General features: G+C 44.0%; 1 protein-coding gene across 1 annotated transcript in view; it reads left to right on the forward strand.

Moving 5' to 3' along the window:
• Positions 1-16,405, forward strand: part of CDH13 (cadherin 13) — a 902,416-nt gene that overhangs the window by 337,571 nt on the left and 548,440 nt on the right. The window contains exon 3 of the mRNA XM_073605913.1: positions 6,602-6,810. Coding sequence (XP_073462014.1) covers positions 6,602-6,810 — 209 coding nt within the window. The remainder of the gene's footprint in view (positions 1-6,601; positions 6,811-16,405) is intronic.

Raw genomic sequence — 16,405 nt, forward strand, 5'->3', positions numbered from 1 at the left:
AGTCTATGTCCAATGTCTTTTCTATGTCCATTGTCCAGAGTCTAGTCTATGTCCAATGTCCAACGCCCAGTGTCTATGTCCAATGTCCAGTGTCTATGTCCAATGTCTAGTCTATGTCCAATGCCCAGTCTATGTTCAGTGTCTAGTCTATGTTCAGTGTCTAGTCTATGTCCAGTGACTAGTCTATGTCCAAGGCCTAGTCAATGTCCAAGGTCTAGTCTATGTCCAAGGCCTAGTCAATGTCAAAGGTCCAGTCTATGGCCAAGGTCCAGTCTATGTTCAAGGTCCAGTCTATGTTCAAGGTCCAGTCTATGTCCAAGGTCTAGTCTATATCCAAGGTCTAGCCTAGTCCCAATGAGGTGAATGCAGGTCAAGTTGTTTTTAGCTGAATATATGCGCACAGGGGTTAATTATAAAACATAAGGGTAAACTATCCAATATGCTTACTCATGAACACAAAAGCAGGGTGTGCCAACACTATATAAATAAATCTGATAAAATAAGCCAATTGGGATGCCACATTTGGCTCGGATGTCGCTTTGGCTCTCTGTTACCTTTGAAGTTGCTTGTGGCACTTGTTAGCAGTGACTCGCCTTCTATGGGATGACATAACTACTCTCCGGATACAGTATATGCCTTTATTTCACATGATCTTTTACAGCTCAGATTTCACTGTGTCACTTGTGCCAAATTAATATGTTCCTATCTTCGAGAAATAACAGCCGCAGTTCTTGGCACTTCATGCAGTTCCTCTCGTTGGATTGGGTTTTTCTTGCAGACGAAGAGAACTGGCACGCCATGTATTGTTTTTTCTTTTATTGGGCCAGCTGTCTCACTAATTGGCTCGCCATTATACGGCTAATGGTTTGAATATTAGAAATTGGTAGGATTATTTAGTGCAGACCTATTCCTTATGAGGAGCAGAAGACCATAGACATGGGGAGATACGTCTGACGGTGGATTCTAAATACCAGCAGGAGGGTATGGTGGTCAAGGAATGGAGTCTTACCAAAAATATGTGCCATAAACTTTTGTGTGCCCAAGGAATGCTGCTGAGGAATAACCATCAGGATTGTGGTAGAAAGCAAAGCAGACAAAAAAAATGAGTCAGGCCGTAATTGTTGGTGCAGGTGAGGAAATAAAACATCGTCAAAGCCCAACGGCGGCCAATTTTTATTTGATTGAATGGATTTCTCCAATTTTTTACTGGATTTCTCTAGTTTTAAAGCGATGCTGTCGCCTTGCCTATTCAAGGGCCCCAGGTTCTCACCACTTCCCCTGACCTTCTTATGCTAATCTTCCCTGTCTGCCCTTGTTGCCCCTTCCTCGGTTGCAACCAGCAACATTTTTGAAGGCCTTCATGTATGGGAGAGCATGTAACCTCCTCCTTTGTGTGCAACTGGCTGCTAGGCTTGAGAACTGTCACTTGACAGAGGAAGTGATGCCACTGCTTTCCCAGGTCACTGACATCGCTTATTGTCAGCGATGGGGGAAGGAGAGACAATGGAACACAGGCTAGATAACTATAAGGAAATTTGGAGGGGGAAGGGCTTTGCAAAGACATTGTCACTCATAGCCAGGCCATTAACTTCCTGTGATCATCAGCTCCATCTAGTGGTCATAAAGGAGTATTTTTCTATATAGCAATCTTTTAGGAAAATATGACATTATGGCCATTAGATGGCGCTGGCTATCATACTTGTGTTTAAAGAACTTATTAGTCAGCTCCATCTAGTGGCCATAAGGCTATTCTTTTCTGATTGGGGTATTAAAGTGGTTCTAAAGGCAGAAGTTTTTTTTACCTTAAAATGTTTATAAAGGCTCCAGGTTTTTACCTTCATGTATTCTAATATTCTATGCATGAAGGTAAAAAAAAAAACAGCACACCCCCAGCCCCTCCTCCTAAAACTTACCCGAGCCCCATCTCGATCCAGCAATGTGCACGAGAGCCTCGGCTCTCTTGGGTCTTTCCCTCCTCATTGGCTGAGACAGCAGCGGTAGCCAAAAATTACACTTTGCAACAATGTAAAGTAGTGAGTGTACAGCTTGTATAACAGTGTAAATTTGCTGTCCCCTCAAAATAACTCAACACACAGCCATTATTGTCTAATCCGCTGGCAAAAAATGTCAGTACAAGTGAAAATGTCCAAATTGGGCCCAAAGTGTCAATATTTTGTGTGGCCACCATTATTTTGCAGCACTGCCTTAACCCTCTTGGGCATGGAGGTCACCAGAGCTTCACAGGTTGTCACTGGAGTCCTCTTCCCCTCCTCCATGATGACATCACAGAGCTGGTGGATGTTAGAGACCTTGCACTCCTCCACCTACCATTTGAGGATGTCCCACAGATGCTCAATAGGGTTTAGGTCTGGAGACATGCTTGACCAGTCCATCACCTTTACCCTCAGTTTCTTTAGCAAGGCAGTGGTCATCTTGGAGGTGTGTTTGGGGTCGTTATCATGTTGGAATACTGCCCAGTCTCCGAAGGGAGGGGATCATGCTTCAGTATGTCACAGTACATGTTGGCATTCATGGTTCCCTCAATGAACTGTAGCTCCCCAGTGCTGGCAGCACTCATGCAGCCCCAGACCATGACACTCCCACCACCATGCTTGATTGTAGGCAACAAAAACTTGTCTTTGTACTCCTCACCTGGGAGCCGCCACACATGCTTGACACCATCTGACCTTGTGCTCCTCCACCTTCTGTTTGAGGATGCCCCACAGATGCTCAATAGGGTTTAGGTTTGGAGACATGCTTGGCCAGTCCATCACCTTTACCCTCAGCTTGGGTTATGGCAGTAGCAAGAAATATACAGCTAAATTTAAAAAAAAATATATATATTTTTTTTTTTACTATTTTGGGCCAGTTTTCCTTTGATAATAAAAAAGAATTAGGAGACCTCCATTACCATTTACCACCAAATGAAAGCCCAATTTGTGCTTTAAAAAAAGCGGTTCAATCCACCTGGATACACTAGTTGTGTAGTAGTTGTGATGATATGTACAGTTTTACTAACACATGTCAAAGTTGCAAGTTGGTGCTTAGGCATTTAGATTTGTTTTACCCTTAGGCACAGAAAGGGTTGCCAAAAAAAAAAATCTGTGCCTTTACAGATGGAGCTGATGATCATAGGAAGTAGACTTATTACAAAAATGATGGTGATTATTTGTGGCAGCTCTGCAAATGCTCGAAACATTCACACAAAAGTAGACCCCTTAAAGTTTGTCTTCTGAAAAACATAAGATCTACAACCGCTAGCTTCATTTAGAAAAATGTTCAACTTCCCGGCTTTTTGTGTTTCGTATTTTTTGAGTGAAAGACCCACAACAAGGCAGAATTCCCCATCTCAATTCAGAGACAATCAGCATGACAGCCAAGCAAGCACGGTTGTTTTCCTTCGTAAATGCTCTCGCTCTCCTGGTATTTTTCCATCAACTCACGGACATGAAGACTATCTGTCACAGACGGGAACCGATTCACCACAGTCTTTCTACCATAGACGCGGCTCTAGATCAGCCAGCGGTGGACTTCACACCCCCGCTTTCTCTGTAAATGGGAATCTGATTTGGCCATGCAATTCACCGAGTCACAAAAAAGAGAAAATTCTCCACTTTGCCCGGAAGTCTTCTACTGCCACAAAGGTTGAGGAGACCAATTCACAAGATCTTAACCAGATGGTACAAGGTGCCCACAACTCTGCATGGCTTTCCTTCCTCGGGTATCAGATACCTGCTGGCGATGTAGTGCCGGACAGGGTACCACGCTACGTATTTTTTGGGACTGCCCAAAAATTGCACCGTTTTGGCAGGCAGTGACTGGTAAACACCTGACAAATGTTGACTTGGCGGAGGAAACCCGCGGCACGCTTGCTGCATCTCACAGAACGACCCATTAAAAAAATATTAGGCTTCCCTTACAATTCGCTTGTTGAACGCGGCAAAGGCGTGTATTAGACATGTGCAATTCGTCTCGTTCCGAATTCGTTTTTTAACGAATTTCAACAAATTTGTTAATTCGGAAATACCTGAATTAACGAAAACCCGTTTAACGAACTTTTCCAAATATTCGAAAATTTGTAAAATCATACATTCGTACGTTCGTAAATTTGTGCATTCGTACATTATTAAATTTGTAAATTAGTGAATTCGTGAATTCGTAAATTTGTAAATTCAGAAATTTGGAATTCCGAAATAATAATTAACTAATAATAACGTAACTATTACTAACTATTAAATTATAGGTATTGTAATTTCCTTTCAAATTTGGCTGTTAGTGAACGTAACAAATACGAATTTATCCGAAGTTATGAATTATCCGAAATAACAAATGCCGCATCCAAACAAATGGAACGTAATGAATTACTAATAATAAATAACAATAATAATAATAAAAACTTTTTATTATTATTATTATTTATTATTCATTTGTTCCGATCCATTTGTTTAGATGCGGCATTCGTTATTTCGGATAATTCGTAACTTCGGATAAATTTGTATTTGTTACGATCACTGACAGCCATATTTGAAAGGAAATTACAATACCTATAATTTAATAGTTAGTTACTATTTCAGATTTTGGAATTTTCGGGTTTTTTGAATTTTTAAGTTTCGAATTTACAAATTTACGAATTTTCGAATTTACGAATATATGAATGTACGAACGTACGAATTTACAAATACACAAATGTACGAATCTACAAATGCACGAATGTACGAATTTACGAAGGTGCGAATGCACGAATGTAAGAATTTACGAAGGTACGAATGCACGAATGTACAAATTTACGAATGCACGAATGTAAGAATTTACGAATATACGAATGTATTAATCTACGAAGGTATGAATGTACGAATTTCCGAAGGTACGAATTTACGAATTTACGAATGCGCGAATGTACGAACGTACGAATTTACGAATGTACGAATTTACGAATGTACGAATTTACGAATTTATGAATTTACGAATTTACAAATGTATGAATTGCGATCAAAACGAAAAAAATAAACCAATGAAACAAAAACAAACACATTTTTTTGGCAGTGCACATGTCTAGCGCGTATGCCTTTGTGCTGGAGGTCTGTGAATCCGCCTACAAAGTCTCTCCGGTTTTCCAAAATGAATGAATGAATGAACTCAGGGGCTTGGAGGACCTCATAGCCACCCTACATAACAGGGAGGAGATCTTTTGTGACACATGGAGGCCATGGCAATATTTTGTGTACACTGATGCTTATTTGCAGGTAGGGTTGCCTCCTGTCCAGGACTCAACCCTGACAATCCGGGTTTTGAATCACGTGTCCGGGTTTCGGTCCGCCTAAAACCCGGACACATTATTCAGACGGGGCTGTGGCTTCCCAAGCAACCGAGATAAAATCTGTTGCCGTCCGGGAGCTGTGGGTGGCTGTCTGGGGGGCAGGTTCCACATCACAGAAGGGCGTGGTGATGACGTCGGGAAGAGCAATTTGGCTACACCCACTCTTAATATGCGCGCTGCATTACTACTCTCCCTGGGGCACCCAAGGGTGTCCCAGGTCTTTTATAATCCTATAATCTTTACTACGGAAAAAAAAAAATGCCCAGTGCCGCTAAGGGTTTGAAGAAAAGGTGGCAACACTATTTCCAGGAGGTCTCAAAACCCGGCTGAGCCCCCCGGGGCCTGAGGTTCTCTTTTGGCCCCAGACGAGAGAGGCTGCATTTTCTGGTTTAGAACAGAGTAGAATAGAATAGTAAATAACACAATAGTATAGAAAGAACAACAGAATAGAATAAAATGAATATAACCATCTTCCTATTCGAATCTATTCTATTTAAATTCAAATTGATTCTATTTGAATTTTGATAAATGGTTATAATCTTTCTGTTTAATTCTATTATTTTTTTTTATTCTATTCTATTCCTTTATATTCTATTCTATTCCATTCTATTCTGTTCTTTTATTTTCTATCCTATTCTGTTCTGTTTTACTCTATTATATTCTTTTATTCTTTGTTATATTCTTTTCTATTCTATCCTAATTTTTTTCTATTCTATTCCTTTATTTTCTATTTTATTTCATTCTCTTTGGAAATTTGAAAACGATTCGATTCGATTCAAAATTCGTATCAATTCGAAAAAGTTTTCTAATCAATTCAGAATAGTTTTCGAATTAGAAAACTATTCTGAATTGATTAGAAAACTTTTTTGAATTTATACGAATTTTGAATCGATTCGAATAAGAAAAAATGAAACAAATTCGGAAAACGAATTTAACTGAACAAATCTATGTGAGTAAAGAATCGAAACTAAATGAAACGCATTTTTTCGTTCTGCACATTTCTATCAGTTTCCTTTAAAAAAATGTTTTAAAAATAGTCACCGCTGAGTAAAACACACATCTCCAGGCATAATTAAAATGCGTGGCCCTCCACAGGGAATGTTTTCACACATTGCCCACCATTGCTCATTTCAATTACATATGTTTTTTCAATTTTTTTTTTTTTTTTTTTTACTTTTAATTTAAGCGAGTTGACAATTATTGTTGAACGGAGTTAATTTTCTGTTTTGTTATTTGTTGGGGCTCCGATAATTAATTCCTGCGATGTTTATGTTTTGCTCACAGTGCAGTTTGACGATTGTCAAGGTAACGAGGAGGTGATATACGAAGTCTCCAATCCCAACTTTAAAGTGGAAGCCGACGGATCGTTAATTGCGCTGAGAAACGTTACGGAAAATATCCGGGCGCTGTTCATCCACGGGCGCTCCCCCCACTCCGACGACATGGCGGAAGTAAAGATCCTCGGCAGGAGGGACAGACATAACTCCATCAAGGTGAATTCTATCTACATCTTTTATGAAGGGAATGTATCGGTTTGTGACAGTCTTTTTTTTTTTTTTTTTCCTTGTCTACTATTTTTATTAAAGTTTTCAGGAAGTTTGTGAAGGTTTTTTTGTTATTATTTTTTTTTCCTTGTTCAATATTTTTATTGAAGTTTTCAGGAAGTTTGTGAAGGTTTTTTTTTTCCCCTGTGTTCAATAATTTTATTGAAGTTTTCAGGAAGTTTGTGAAGGTTTTTTTTACATTTTTTTTCCTTGTTCAATATTTTTATAGAAGTTTTCAGGAAGTTTGTGAAGTTTTTTTTGTTTTTCTTTTTCCCCTTGTTCTATACTTTTATTGAAGTTTTCATGAAGTTTGTGAAGGTTTTTTTTGTTTGTTTTTTTTTGTTTTTTTTTTTTTTACTTGTTCAATATTTTTATTAAAGTTTTCAGGAAGTTTGTGAGGGTTTTTTTTCTTATTTTTTTTCCCTAGTTCAATATTTTTATTGAAGTTTTCAGGAGGTTTTGAAGGTTTTTTATTTATTTATTTATTTTTTTTTTTCCTTGTTCAATATTTTTATAGAAGTTTTCAGGAAGTTTGTGAAGTTTTTTTTGTTTTTTTTCCCCTTGTTCTATACTTTTATTGAAGTTTTCATGAAGTTTGTGAAGGTTTTTTTTGTTTGGTTTTTTTTTCTTTTTTTTTTTACTTTTTTAAGGAAGTTTGTGAAGGTTTTTTTATTATTTTTTATTTTATTATTTTCCTTGTTCAATATTTTTATTGAAGTTTTCAGGAAGTTTGCAAAGGTTTTTTTTTTTTTATTATTTCCCTTGTTCAATATTTTTATTGAAGTTTTCAGGAAGTTTGTGAAGGTTTTTGATTGTATAATTTTAAAGGGTAACACCACTTTCCTGGGGGAAAAAAGCAAATAAAGAAAAAATAATATAGCATATAAAATTGCGACAACCAGTCATATTGTCATTGAATGTCATTAAAATTGCCTTTCCTTTTCAATCTGCAACCGCTGTCACTTCCTGTAAAATGCAATATGGCCACCTTGAGGCGCTCTGTACACAGATGGTATACAGAACCCCCCACTCAGAAATGTAATTTCCTGCTTGTGTGATTGGCTCACTGATTTCTTCAGAAATCTGCACTAAGATAGAAGTCAGATTTTGGGCATCCCCTGCAACACAAATGTTATTTTTGGTGAGATACTTCCACAAAGGAAAAACACATCTAAAGGGATGCAGACCCTTCCACTTTCCTCATTAGAGCCCTGCAGGTGCAGCAGCTGATTGATAATTATGAAGCCACTCCCATTAGACTCACATGGACACAGAGAAACAAACAGGGATTTCTTCAGAATCACAAAAGGTAGGAATCTGCAACAAAGTTTGTTACATTCCCTGCGATGTACAGAAATCACCCAGAGGGGGGAGGGGTTTTTTTTTTCTCAACAAAAGTGGAGTTACACTTTAATAATAAATATATAAGCATCTAAAGGGAAACTGTATCAGAGCACCACAAACTGAAAATGCCATTTCATTCATTTATTCAACGTTAATCCCCCATCTATATCTCCATGCTTTATTTTTCTGAGATCTCACCCTCCTAGCATCTCTAGCTGAGGAAATCTAGGGCAGATGATTTGTGTAGCATTTATTTCCTGGAATCCATATTCCCTTAGCTCAGGCATGAGCTAATGATGGGGCACTATTCCTCCCACTGATACCAATGATGGGACACTATTCCTCCCACTGATACCAATGACGGGACACTATTCCTCCCACTGATACCAAAGATGGGGCACTATTCCTCCCACTGACACCAATGATGGGACACTATTCCTCCCACTGATACCAAAGATGGGGCACTATTCCTCCCACTGACACCAATGATGGGGCACTATTCCTCCCACTGACACCAATGATGGGGCACTATTCCTCCCACTGATACCAATGATGGGACACTATTCCTCCCACTGATACCAAAGATGGGGCACTATTCCTCCAACTGATACCAATGATGGAGCACTATTCCTCCCACTGACACCAATGATGGGACACTATTCCTCCCACTGACACCAATGATGGGGCACTATTCCTCCCACTGATACCAATGATGGGACACTATTCCTCCCACTGATACCAAAGATGGGGCACTATTCCTCCAACTGATACCAATGATGGAGCACTATTCCTCCCACTGATACCAATGATGGGGCACTATTCCTCCCACTGATACCAATGATGGAGCACTATTCCTCCCACTGATACCAACAATAGGACACTATTCCTCCCACTGATACCAATGATGGGACACTATTCCTCCCACTGATACCAATGATGGGACACTATTCCTCCCACTGATACCAATGATGGAGCACTATTGCTCCCACTGGCACCAACAATAGGGCACTATTCCTCCCACTGATACCAATGATGGGACACTATTCCTCCCACTAACACCAGCAATGGGGATACTAATCCCCCCACTGACACCAACTACAATCTGCAACTCTGTTAACTGTTCTTTGTTATCCAGGCAACCCCACCAGGCAGCTCAGGCACTGGTTGTACAAGGAGGAAAGACCCAAAAGCAGAACTTATATAGTCCAGATTTAATTTTATTCAGACTCCTATGTTTTAAAAAAAAAAGCAACACGTTTCGGGGAGTTCAAAGATCTTCATCAGGGCTTGGGGCTGTTGAACAAAATGTGTGGAGGGCGGATAAAATTGGAGGAATCCCGAGGATTAGTCCAACGATTGCTCCTGAGCAGCCAGACAATCAGATCCTGGAGCTCTGTATAGCCGGGTCCCGGACACGCCCCCACCGCTGATTACACTCCAATTGAAGGATCTCTCCTCCTCAAAGCAATAGAGATCTCCTTAATACTGGCCACGCCCACCCATCACCCATTAGTACTAATACAAAGCTGTATTCACTTTTATTGCCAATTCTATGTAAAAAGATCTTTTTTTTTGCTTTAACATTATAATAATATTGCTACGAAGACTCTTCTGATCAGCACTCACCTGACGGGTACACATTGTCCATTTTATTACTGCGCCGGGATGAATCCTCTCTTATTACAGTTTCCTTTTCATATTAAAGCTTCCAAAATTATTTCTTTATATTACCCGATGGAAATGAATATTTTTGGAGCGCCTGTAATTAGTTCCTGACCCCAGGCCCTCCGCCGGTGTCATATATTATGGAAGGAGCTTATAAAGCTCTGATGCCTCCGCTGGAGACATTTGTCTGGATCGAGGGTTTACACGGAGAGCTGCCAGGCAGTTACAATCGTCCCACTCGCCCAAAATAGCCCCAAGAGACCCTCCTGTAGGAATTCACCCCCTTCCCCCCCAAACTTGAACGGTGAGAAGTGGGGGGCGCTCCATTCGGGGCACAGGGGTGCCACCCCCCCAATCATTGCGCCCAGCCCCTAATCTCCATGCGGGGCGCTGGACGCATGGATTTCAATAAAGGTTTTATTTTTTTAAGCACATGATTAGAGCCTGAGGCTCTAATTGGCTTCAAAAGAGGGCGGGCTCGGGGCGCAGACCACTGTGCCCTGAGCCCACCCAGTTGTGTGACAACAGCGAATGGATATTCGCTATTGTAACACTGATTCTCCTCCCGGCCAATCAAGAAGCGGGTCATGAGACCCGTCACCCAATTGGCCGAAAGGAGATCCGATCGGATTGGCTGCCGGGAGGAGGGAGGAGACGCGGGGGAACCAAGAAAGCAGCCGCCCACAGCCTGGAGAGAAGCCACTGCTGCCCGGAGTGCTGCCCGCAAGATGGGGTAAGTGCGGGGCCTTGACTGACTGACTAAAGGGGGGGCTTGCCCGTGACCCCCGTGTTGGGTGCCGCCCATGACCTGGCTGACCAGGGGGGTGGGGATGGGCTAAAGTCTTCCTGCTTCTCCTCCCGGCCAATCATGAAGGGGGTCCTAAAACCCAATTGGCCAGGGAGTCTTAGGACTCCCGGCCAATCAGGTCTCAGGACCCACTGCCTGTTCAGCCGGGAGGAGAAGCAATGGCCCCCCCAGTTCTTCCCTCAGCAAGCTGGAGCGAGGAGCAGCAGGTGGAGGGGAGGAGGGGCAGCAATGGCTTCTGCCAGCTTCCAGGAGCCCTACCCCGGATTCCTGCACCACCTTGTCATTGGCCTCCTAAGGTAAGGCCACTGATCGCCGCCTTCCCATCTGTCCTGCAGGGGAGGGGGGCGAGGTTTGTTTGCCACCCCCCAAAATATTGAGCACCAGCCGCCACTGACTGTGAGCAATGGCTTCTCTCACCCCTTTGGCCGGTCTCCTCCATTATCAGGTGCTTGTGATTTATTTGCATTCGGCAGCAATAAACCAGAACGAAGCGGCCAACCAAATGACCATTAAGGCCCCGTTATGATTACACGGAAAGCAATCAGTCTTCCCGCACCTCCATAATTTCCCTGTCCAAGATGTAATTGCTGTATCCAAGGATCGGACGGCGGCCTTTAGCTGTGCGGAAGCCCCGTCTCCACTTCCCATTACATTTCCAATCAGCGGGCTTAATGCTTCATTTTATAGAGACAAATGCCGCTTAAATAACTGCAGTAAAAAAACACAGAAGAACCATAAATATTTCATAAGGACGTGTTTTTTTTCGCTGATTACTCTGTTATTGCCGGACAGCCGGTGGCAGAAAATGGGACGGTGGGTCATTTGGGGCTCCGAAGATTGTCCGCTGGCAAGACGCAACAAGGCTTGAAATTCATAGATAGGTAGATAGGATAGATAGGAGTTTGAAGGATATAATGATTGACATGGATGTAGCGGTGTTAACTCTGAAGGAGTAATACCGGGCACCTTCACCCCCTTCAATATCGGGCACCTTCACCTCCTTCAATACCGGGCAATTTCACCCCCTTCAATACCGTCCACCTTTATCCTCTTCAATACCGGGCACCTTCACCCCCTTCAATACAGGGCAATTTCACCCCCTTCAATATCGGGCACCTTCACCCCCTTCAATACCGGGCACCTTCACCACCTTCAATACCAAGCACTTTCACCCCCTTCAATACCAGGCACCTTTACCCCCTTCAATATCAGGCACCTTTACCCCCTTCAATACTGGGCACTCCCCCCCCCCTTTCAATACCAGGCAATTTCACCCCCTTCAATACCGGTCACTTTCACCCTCTTCAATACCGGGCACTTTCACCCCTTCAATACCGGGCAATTATACCCACTTCAGTACCGGGCCATTTCACCCCCTTCAATACCGATACTTTCACCCCCTTCAATACCGGGCATCTTCACCCCCTTCAGTACCGGCACTCTCACTCCCTTCAATACCGGGCACTTTCACCCCCTTCAATACCGGGCACCTTTACTCCCTTCAATACTGGGCACCTTCACTCCGTTCAATACCGGGCACCTTCACCCTCTTCAATACCGTGCACCTTCACCCCCTTCAATACCGGCCACCTTCACCCCCTTCAATACCAGGCACTTTCCCCCCCTTCAACACCAGGCACCTTCACCCCCTTCAATACCGGGCACTTTCACCCCCTTCAATACCAGGCACCTTCACCCCCTTCAATACCAGGCACCTTCACCCCCTTCAATACCGGGCACCTTCACCCCCTTCAATACCAGGCACTTTCATCCCCTTCATTACCGGGCACTTTCACCCCCTTCAATACCGGGCACCTTCACCCCCTTCAATACCGGGCACTTTCCCCCCTTCAATACCAGACACTTTCACCCCTTCAATACTGGGCACCTTCACCCCCTTCAATACCGGACACCTTCACCCCCTTCAATACCGGGCACTCCCCCCCCTTCAACACCGGGCACCTTCACCCCCTTCAATACCGGGCACCTTCACCCCCTTCAATACCGGGCACTTCCCTCCCTTCAACACCGGGCACCTTCACCCCCTTCAATACCGGGCACCTTCACCCCCTTCAATACCGGGCACTCCCCCCCTTCAACACCGGGCACCTTCACCCCCTTCAATACCGGGCACCTTCACCCCCTTCAATACCGGGCACCTTCACCCCCTTCAATACCGGGCACCTTCACCCCCTTCAATACCGGTCACTTCCCCCCCTTCAACACCGGGCACCTTCACCCCCTTCAATACCGGGCACCTTCCCCCCCTTCAATACCGGGCACCTTCACCCCCTTCAATACCGGTCACTTCCCCCCTTCAACACCGGGCACCTTCACCCCCTTCAATACCGGGCACCTTCACCCCCTTCAATACCGGCACCTTCACTCCCTTCAACACCGGGCACCTTCACCCCCTTCAATACCGGGCACCTTCACCCCCTTCAATACCGGCACCTTCACTCCCTTCAATACCAGGCCCCTTTACCCCCTTCAATACCGGGCATTTTCACTCCCTTCCTGCCCAGGTCAATTCTTAGCTTCCAGCGCTGTCACACTTTGAATGACAATTGCGCGGTCATGCAGCGCTTTACCGATATGACATTTTTATCATTTTTGAATAGAGCTTTCTTTCTATAGTAACACAGTATTTTTTAATTCTGGAGTTGACTACTTAACTACATATAGATTATTTCGATGGCATTTAAACACCGCTTTTTTTTTTGCAAAATAAACGAAAAAATACCAGAAATGTTGAAGAAAAAAAACCTCGCATTTTTCTTTGTTTCTGTTATAAAATTCTGCAAATAAATAATCTTCCTTCATGAATTTAGGCCAAACTGTATTTTGCTACATTTCTTGGGGTGAAAACAACCCAAATTGGTGTCTATTATTTAGTCTGTAGGAAAGTCCACAAACCATGGTACATACTAAATCTGAAAAATCAATCAATCCTGATGTACCGACGGCCGATCTCATTGTCCAAAAACACCAGGAAAGTACAAATACCCTAAAAAACGACCACTTTTTTGGAAAGTTGACAGTCCAATGTATTTAGTAAGAGGAATGGCGAGTTTGATGAAAATTATTGTTTTACATTTTTTTTACGAACTATCGCCAGCGCAATTCAGCATCATCATATAATTGTGGTGTGGTGGTGATCAGGACACTGACCGGTGACAGTGATGTCAACCGACGTCAGCTGATTCACAGGAGAAGTGCCGTCAAACAAGCTTTCCCCATACTTCTCCTTTAAATTGGCATGTGCAGAGCTAGAGAGCCCTGATTGGCTCCAAGAGCTATCCTTCGCTTCAAGTCTGTGCAAAGGGTTACAAGAAACAAATATAAAGACGTATGTAGAGCTAACCCTGTAGGCGTTGTAAGTTTTAACTGGTTCTCCTCCAAGCAGCACAAATACTGCCAACCACCCAAGCAATGGTCCATATTCTCCAACTCCAATGAACAGTCTATAGAGTATACAAAGGCATACTGTATGTATCGCTAACCCTGAAGGTCAGCTTTAACTGGTTCTCCCCCAAACAACACAAATACCGCCAAACACCCAAGCAACAGTCCATACACTCTGGCTCAGATGAACAGTCTAAGACAGGGGGTGTCGAACTCAATTTCATGGCGGGCCACATCAGCATTATAGTTGCCCTCAAATGGCCAGTTGTATTTGTAAGACTAGATGTCCAGGGGACCCCACACCCTCTTACATCAGATATCAAGAGCCCCCCACCATCAAAAGTCAAGAGTCCCCCACCCTCCCTTACATCACAGTGTACCCCTTTCACCTCCTTCTGCTGCCTTAATGAATCTAAGGGCGGGGCTAGGAAGCAGAGAGTACAGAGTCTAGAGGAGGGCCAGAGGAGGGCTGGAGTCAGCTGAATGCTAAGACCAGGAGGCCCAAAAGAGGCCCAAGATCTGTAGGAGGAGTTCTGTCCCTGTCACGTACCTGATCGGAGTCTGAAGTGACGAGGTCGGCCTCCCTTGTATCTCCAACCCGGGTCCCGCTGAGAGTGGGAACAGAGGGACCCCAAGGAAAGGAGGAACACGAGTGCCTGTAGAAGTAACCCAGGAATCTTGAGGCAGATGATGCGACTTTAGGTAGGCAGGAAGTCGCAGCAGATCGCAGGAGCCGAGATGCAGGAACTTGACAGGCAGCTTGGAGCCAAACAGGAGACAGGAACGGAGTCACAGGAATAGCCGGGTTCGGAAGCAGGCGGACAGCAAGGTACCAAATCATCAGGCAGAAGCAGAGTCAACGTAGGAAGCCGAAGTCAGGAACCAGTGAATCAGGATATGGGAGAGTCCAGAGACAAGGTCAGGGGAGCCAAGGTTCAGCAACAGATATCAAGCAGGCAGGTAACACAGGATACAGATACAGGAACAGCTGAAGATCAGTCAGCACCTGTCACAGTCAGTGTGTCCTTTAAATAGGCCGTCTGGCGCCAAAGGGCCGCGCGGACGCGCTCCCGCGGGTGCGCCCATTCCTTTGCGCACGCGCATTGGCACGTCTGCGATCCGAAGCGACCTTCCCGAACGCATGCGTGCGTAAAGAGTCCTTTACGAACGAGTGTACCCGCGAGTGAACCCGGGACGTAACAGTTCTCTTACATTGCCCCCTCCTTACGGGCAGCCTCCGGATGCCCCTCAGGGGCTTCTTTTCTGGATGGTGCTGAAAAAATGCTCGTACTTTTTGCGGGGCATGTACGTTAGAAGCTGGTTCCCAGGAATTGTCTTCAGGGCCGTAGCCCTTCCATTTAATCAGAAACTGTGTTAGGCCATTCCTGGTTCTGCAGTCGAGAACGGCTTCTACCTCAAATTCTTCACTGCCCTCAACGAGCAATGGAGGAGGATTTTCTGGATCCCGGTTAGAAAAGGGATTGGGTACTGATGTCTTCAACAAAGAAATATGAAAAACAGGGTGAATTTTGAGATTCTTTGGTAGGATAAGTTCAAAAGCCACAGAGTTGATCCTCCTTTTTACAGCAAAGGGCCCCAGGTATTTTGGACCAAGTTTCTTGGAGGGACACTTCAGTTTTAAATTAGCAGTGGATAGCCAGACCTTGTCTCCTGGATTCAGATTTAAGTTACCCCTCCTTTTCCTGTCAAAAAATCTTTTGTTATTGGCCTGGGCCTTAGAGATGGTGTCCTGAAGCACTTTATTATTGGAGATGAACCAACTCAGTCTGTCTTGAACAGCAGGCACAGCAGAATCCACGGGTAATTCAGGCAAAAAGGAAGGGTGATATCCATAATTGGCGAAAAAGGGGGTTTGCTTGGTAGCAGAGTGGATGGAATTATTGTATGCAAATTCCGCTAGCGGAAGCAGAGGTGACCAATCGTCCTGTGAAAAAGAGGAGAAGCAACGCAAATATTGCTCCAGCGTCTGGTTGGTTCTCTCCGTCTGTCCATTAGTTTGAGGATGGTAGGCAGAGGACAGACGGAGCTCGATGTTCAAGACTTCACAGAGAGATCTCCAGAATCTGGACGTGAACTGTACCCCTCGATCAGAAGTGATATTATCGGGAATACCATGTAGTCTCACTATCTCTCGGATAAATATGGAAGCAGTCTCAGCGGCAGACGGGGTTCCTTGCATGGGTAAAAAGTGTGCCATCTTAGTCAAGCGATCAACCACGACAAATATGGTGGTAAAGTCTTCAGACGGGGGAAGTTCCACAATGAAATCCATGGATATCATGCTCCATGGTTTCTTAGGCA

The sequence above is a fragment of the Aquarana catesbeiana genome, linkage group LG11 (genome assembly GCF_042186555.1).
Source record: "Aquarana catesbeiana isolate 2022-GZ linkage group LG11, ASM4218655v1, whole genome shotgun sequence".
In the NCBI taxonomy this organism is placed as follows: Eukaryota; Metazoa; Chordata; class Amphibia; order Anura; family Ranidae; genus Aquarana; species Aquarana catesbeiana.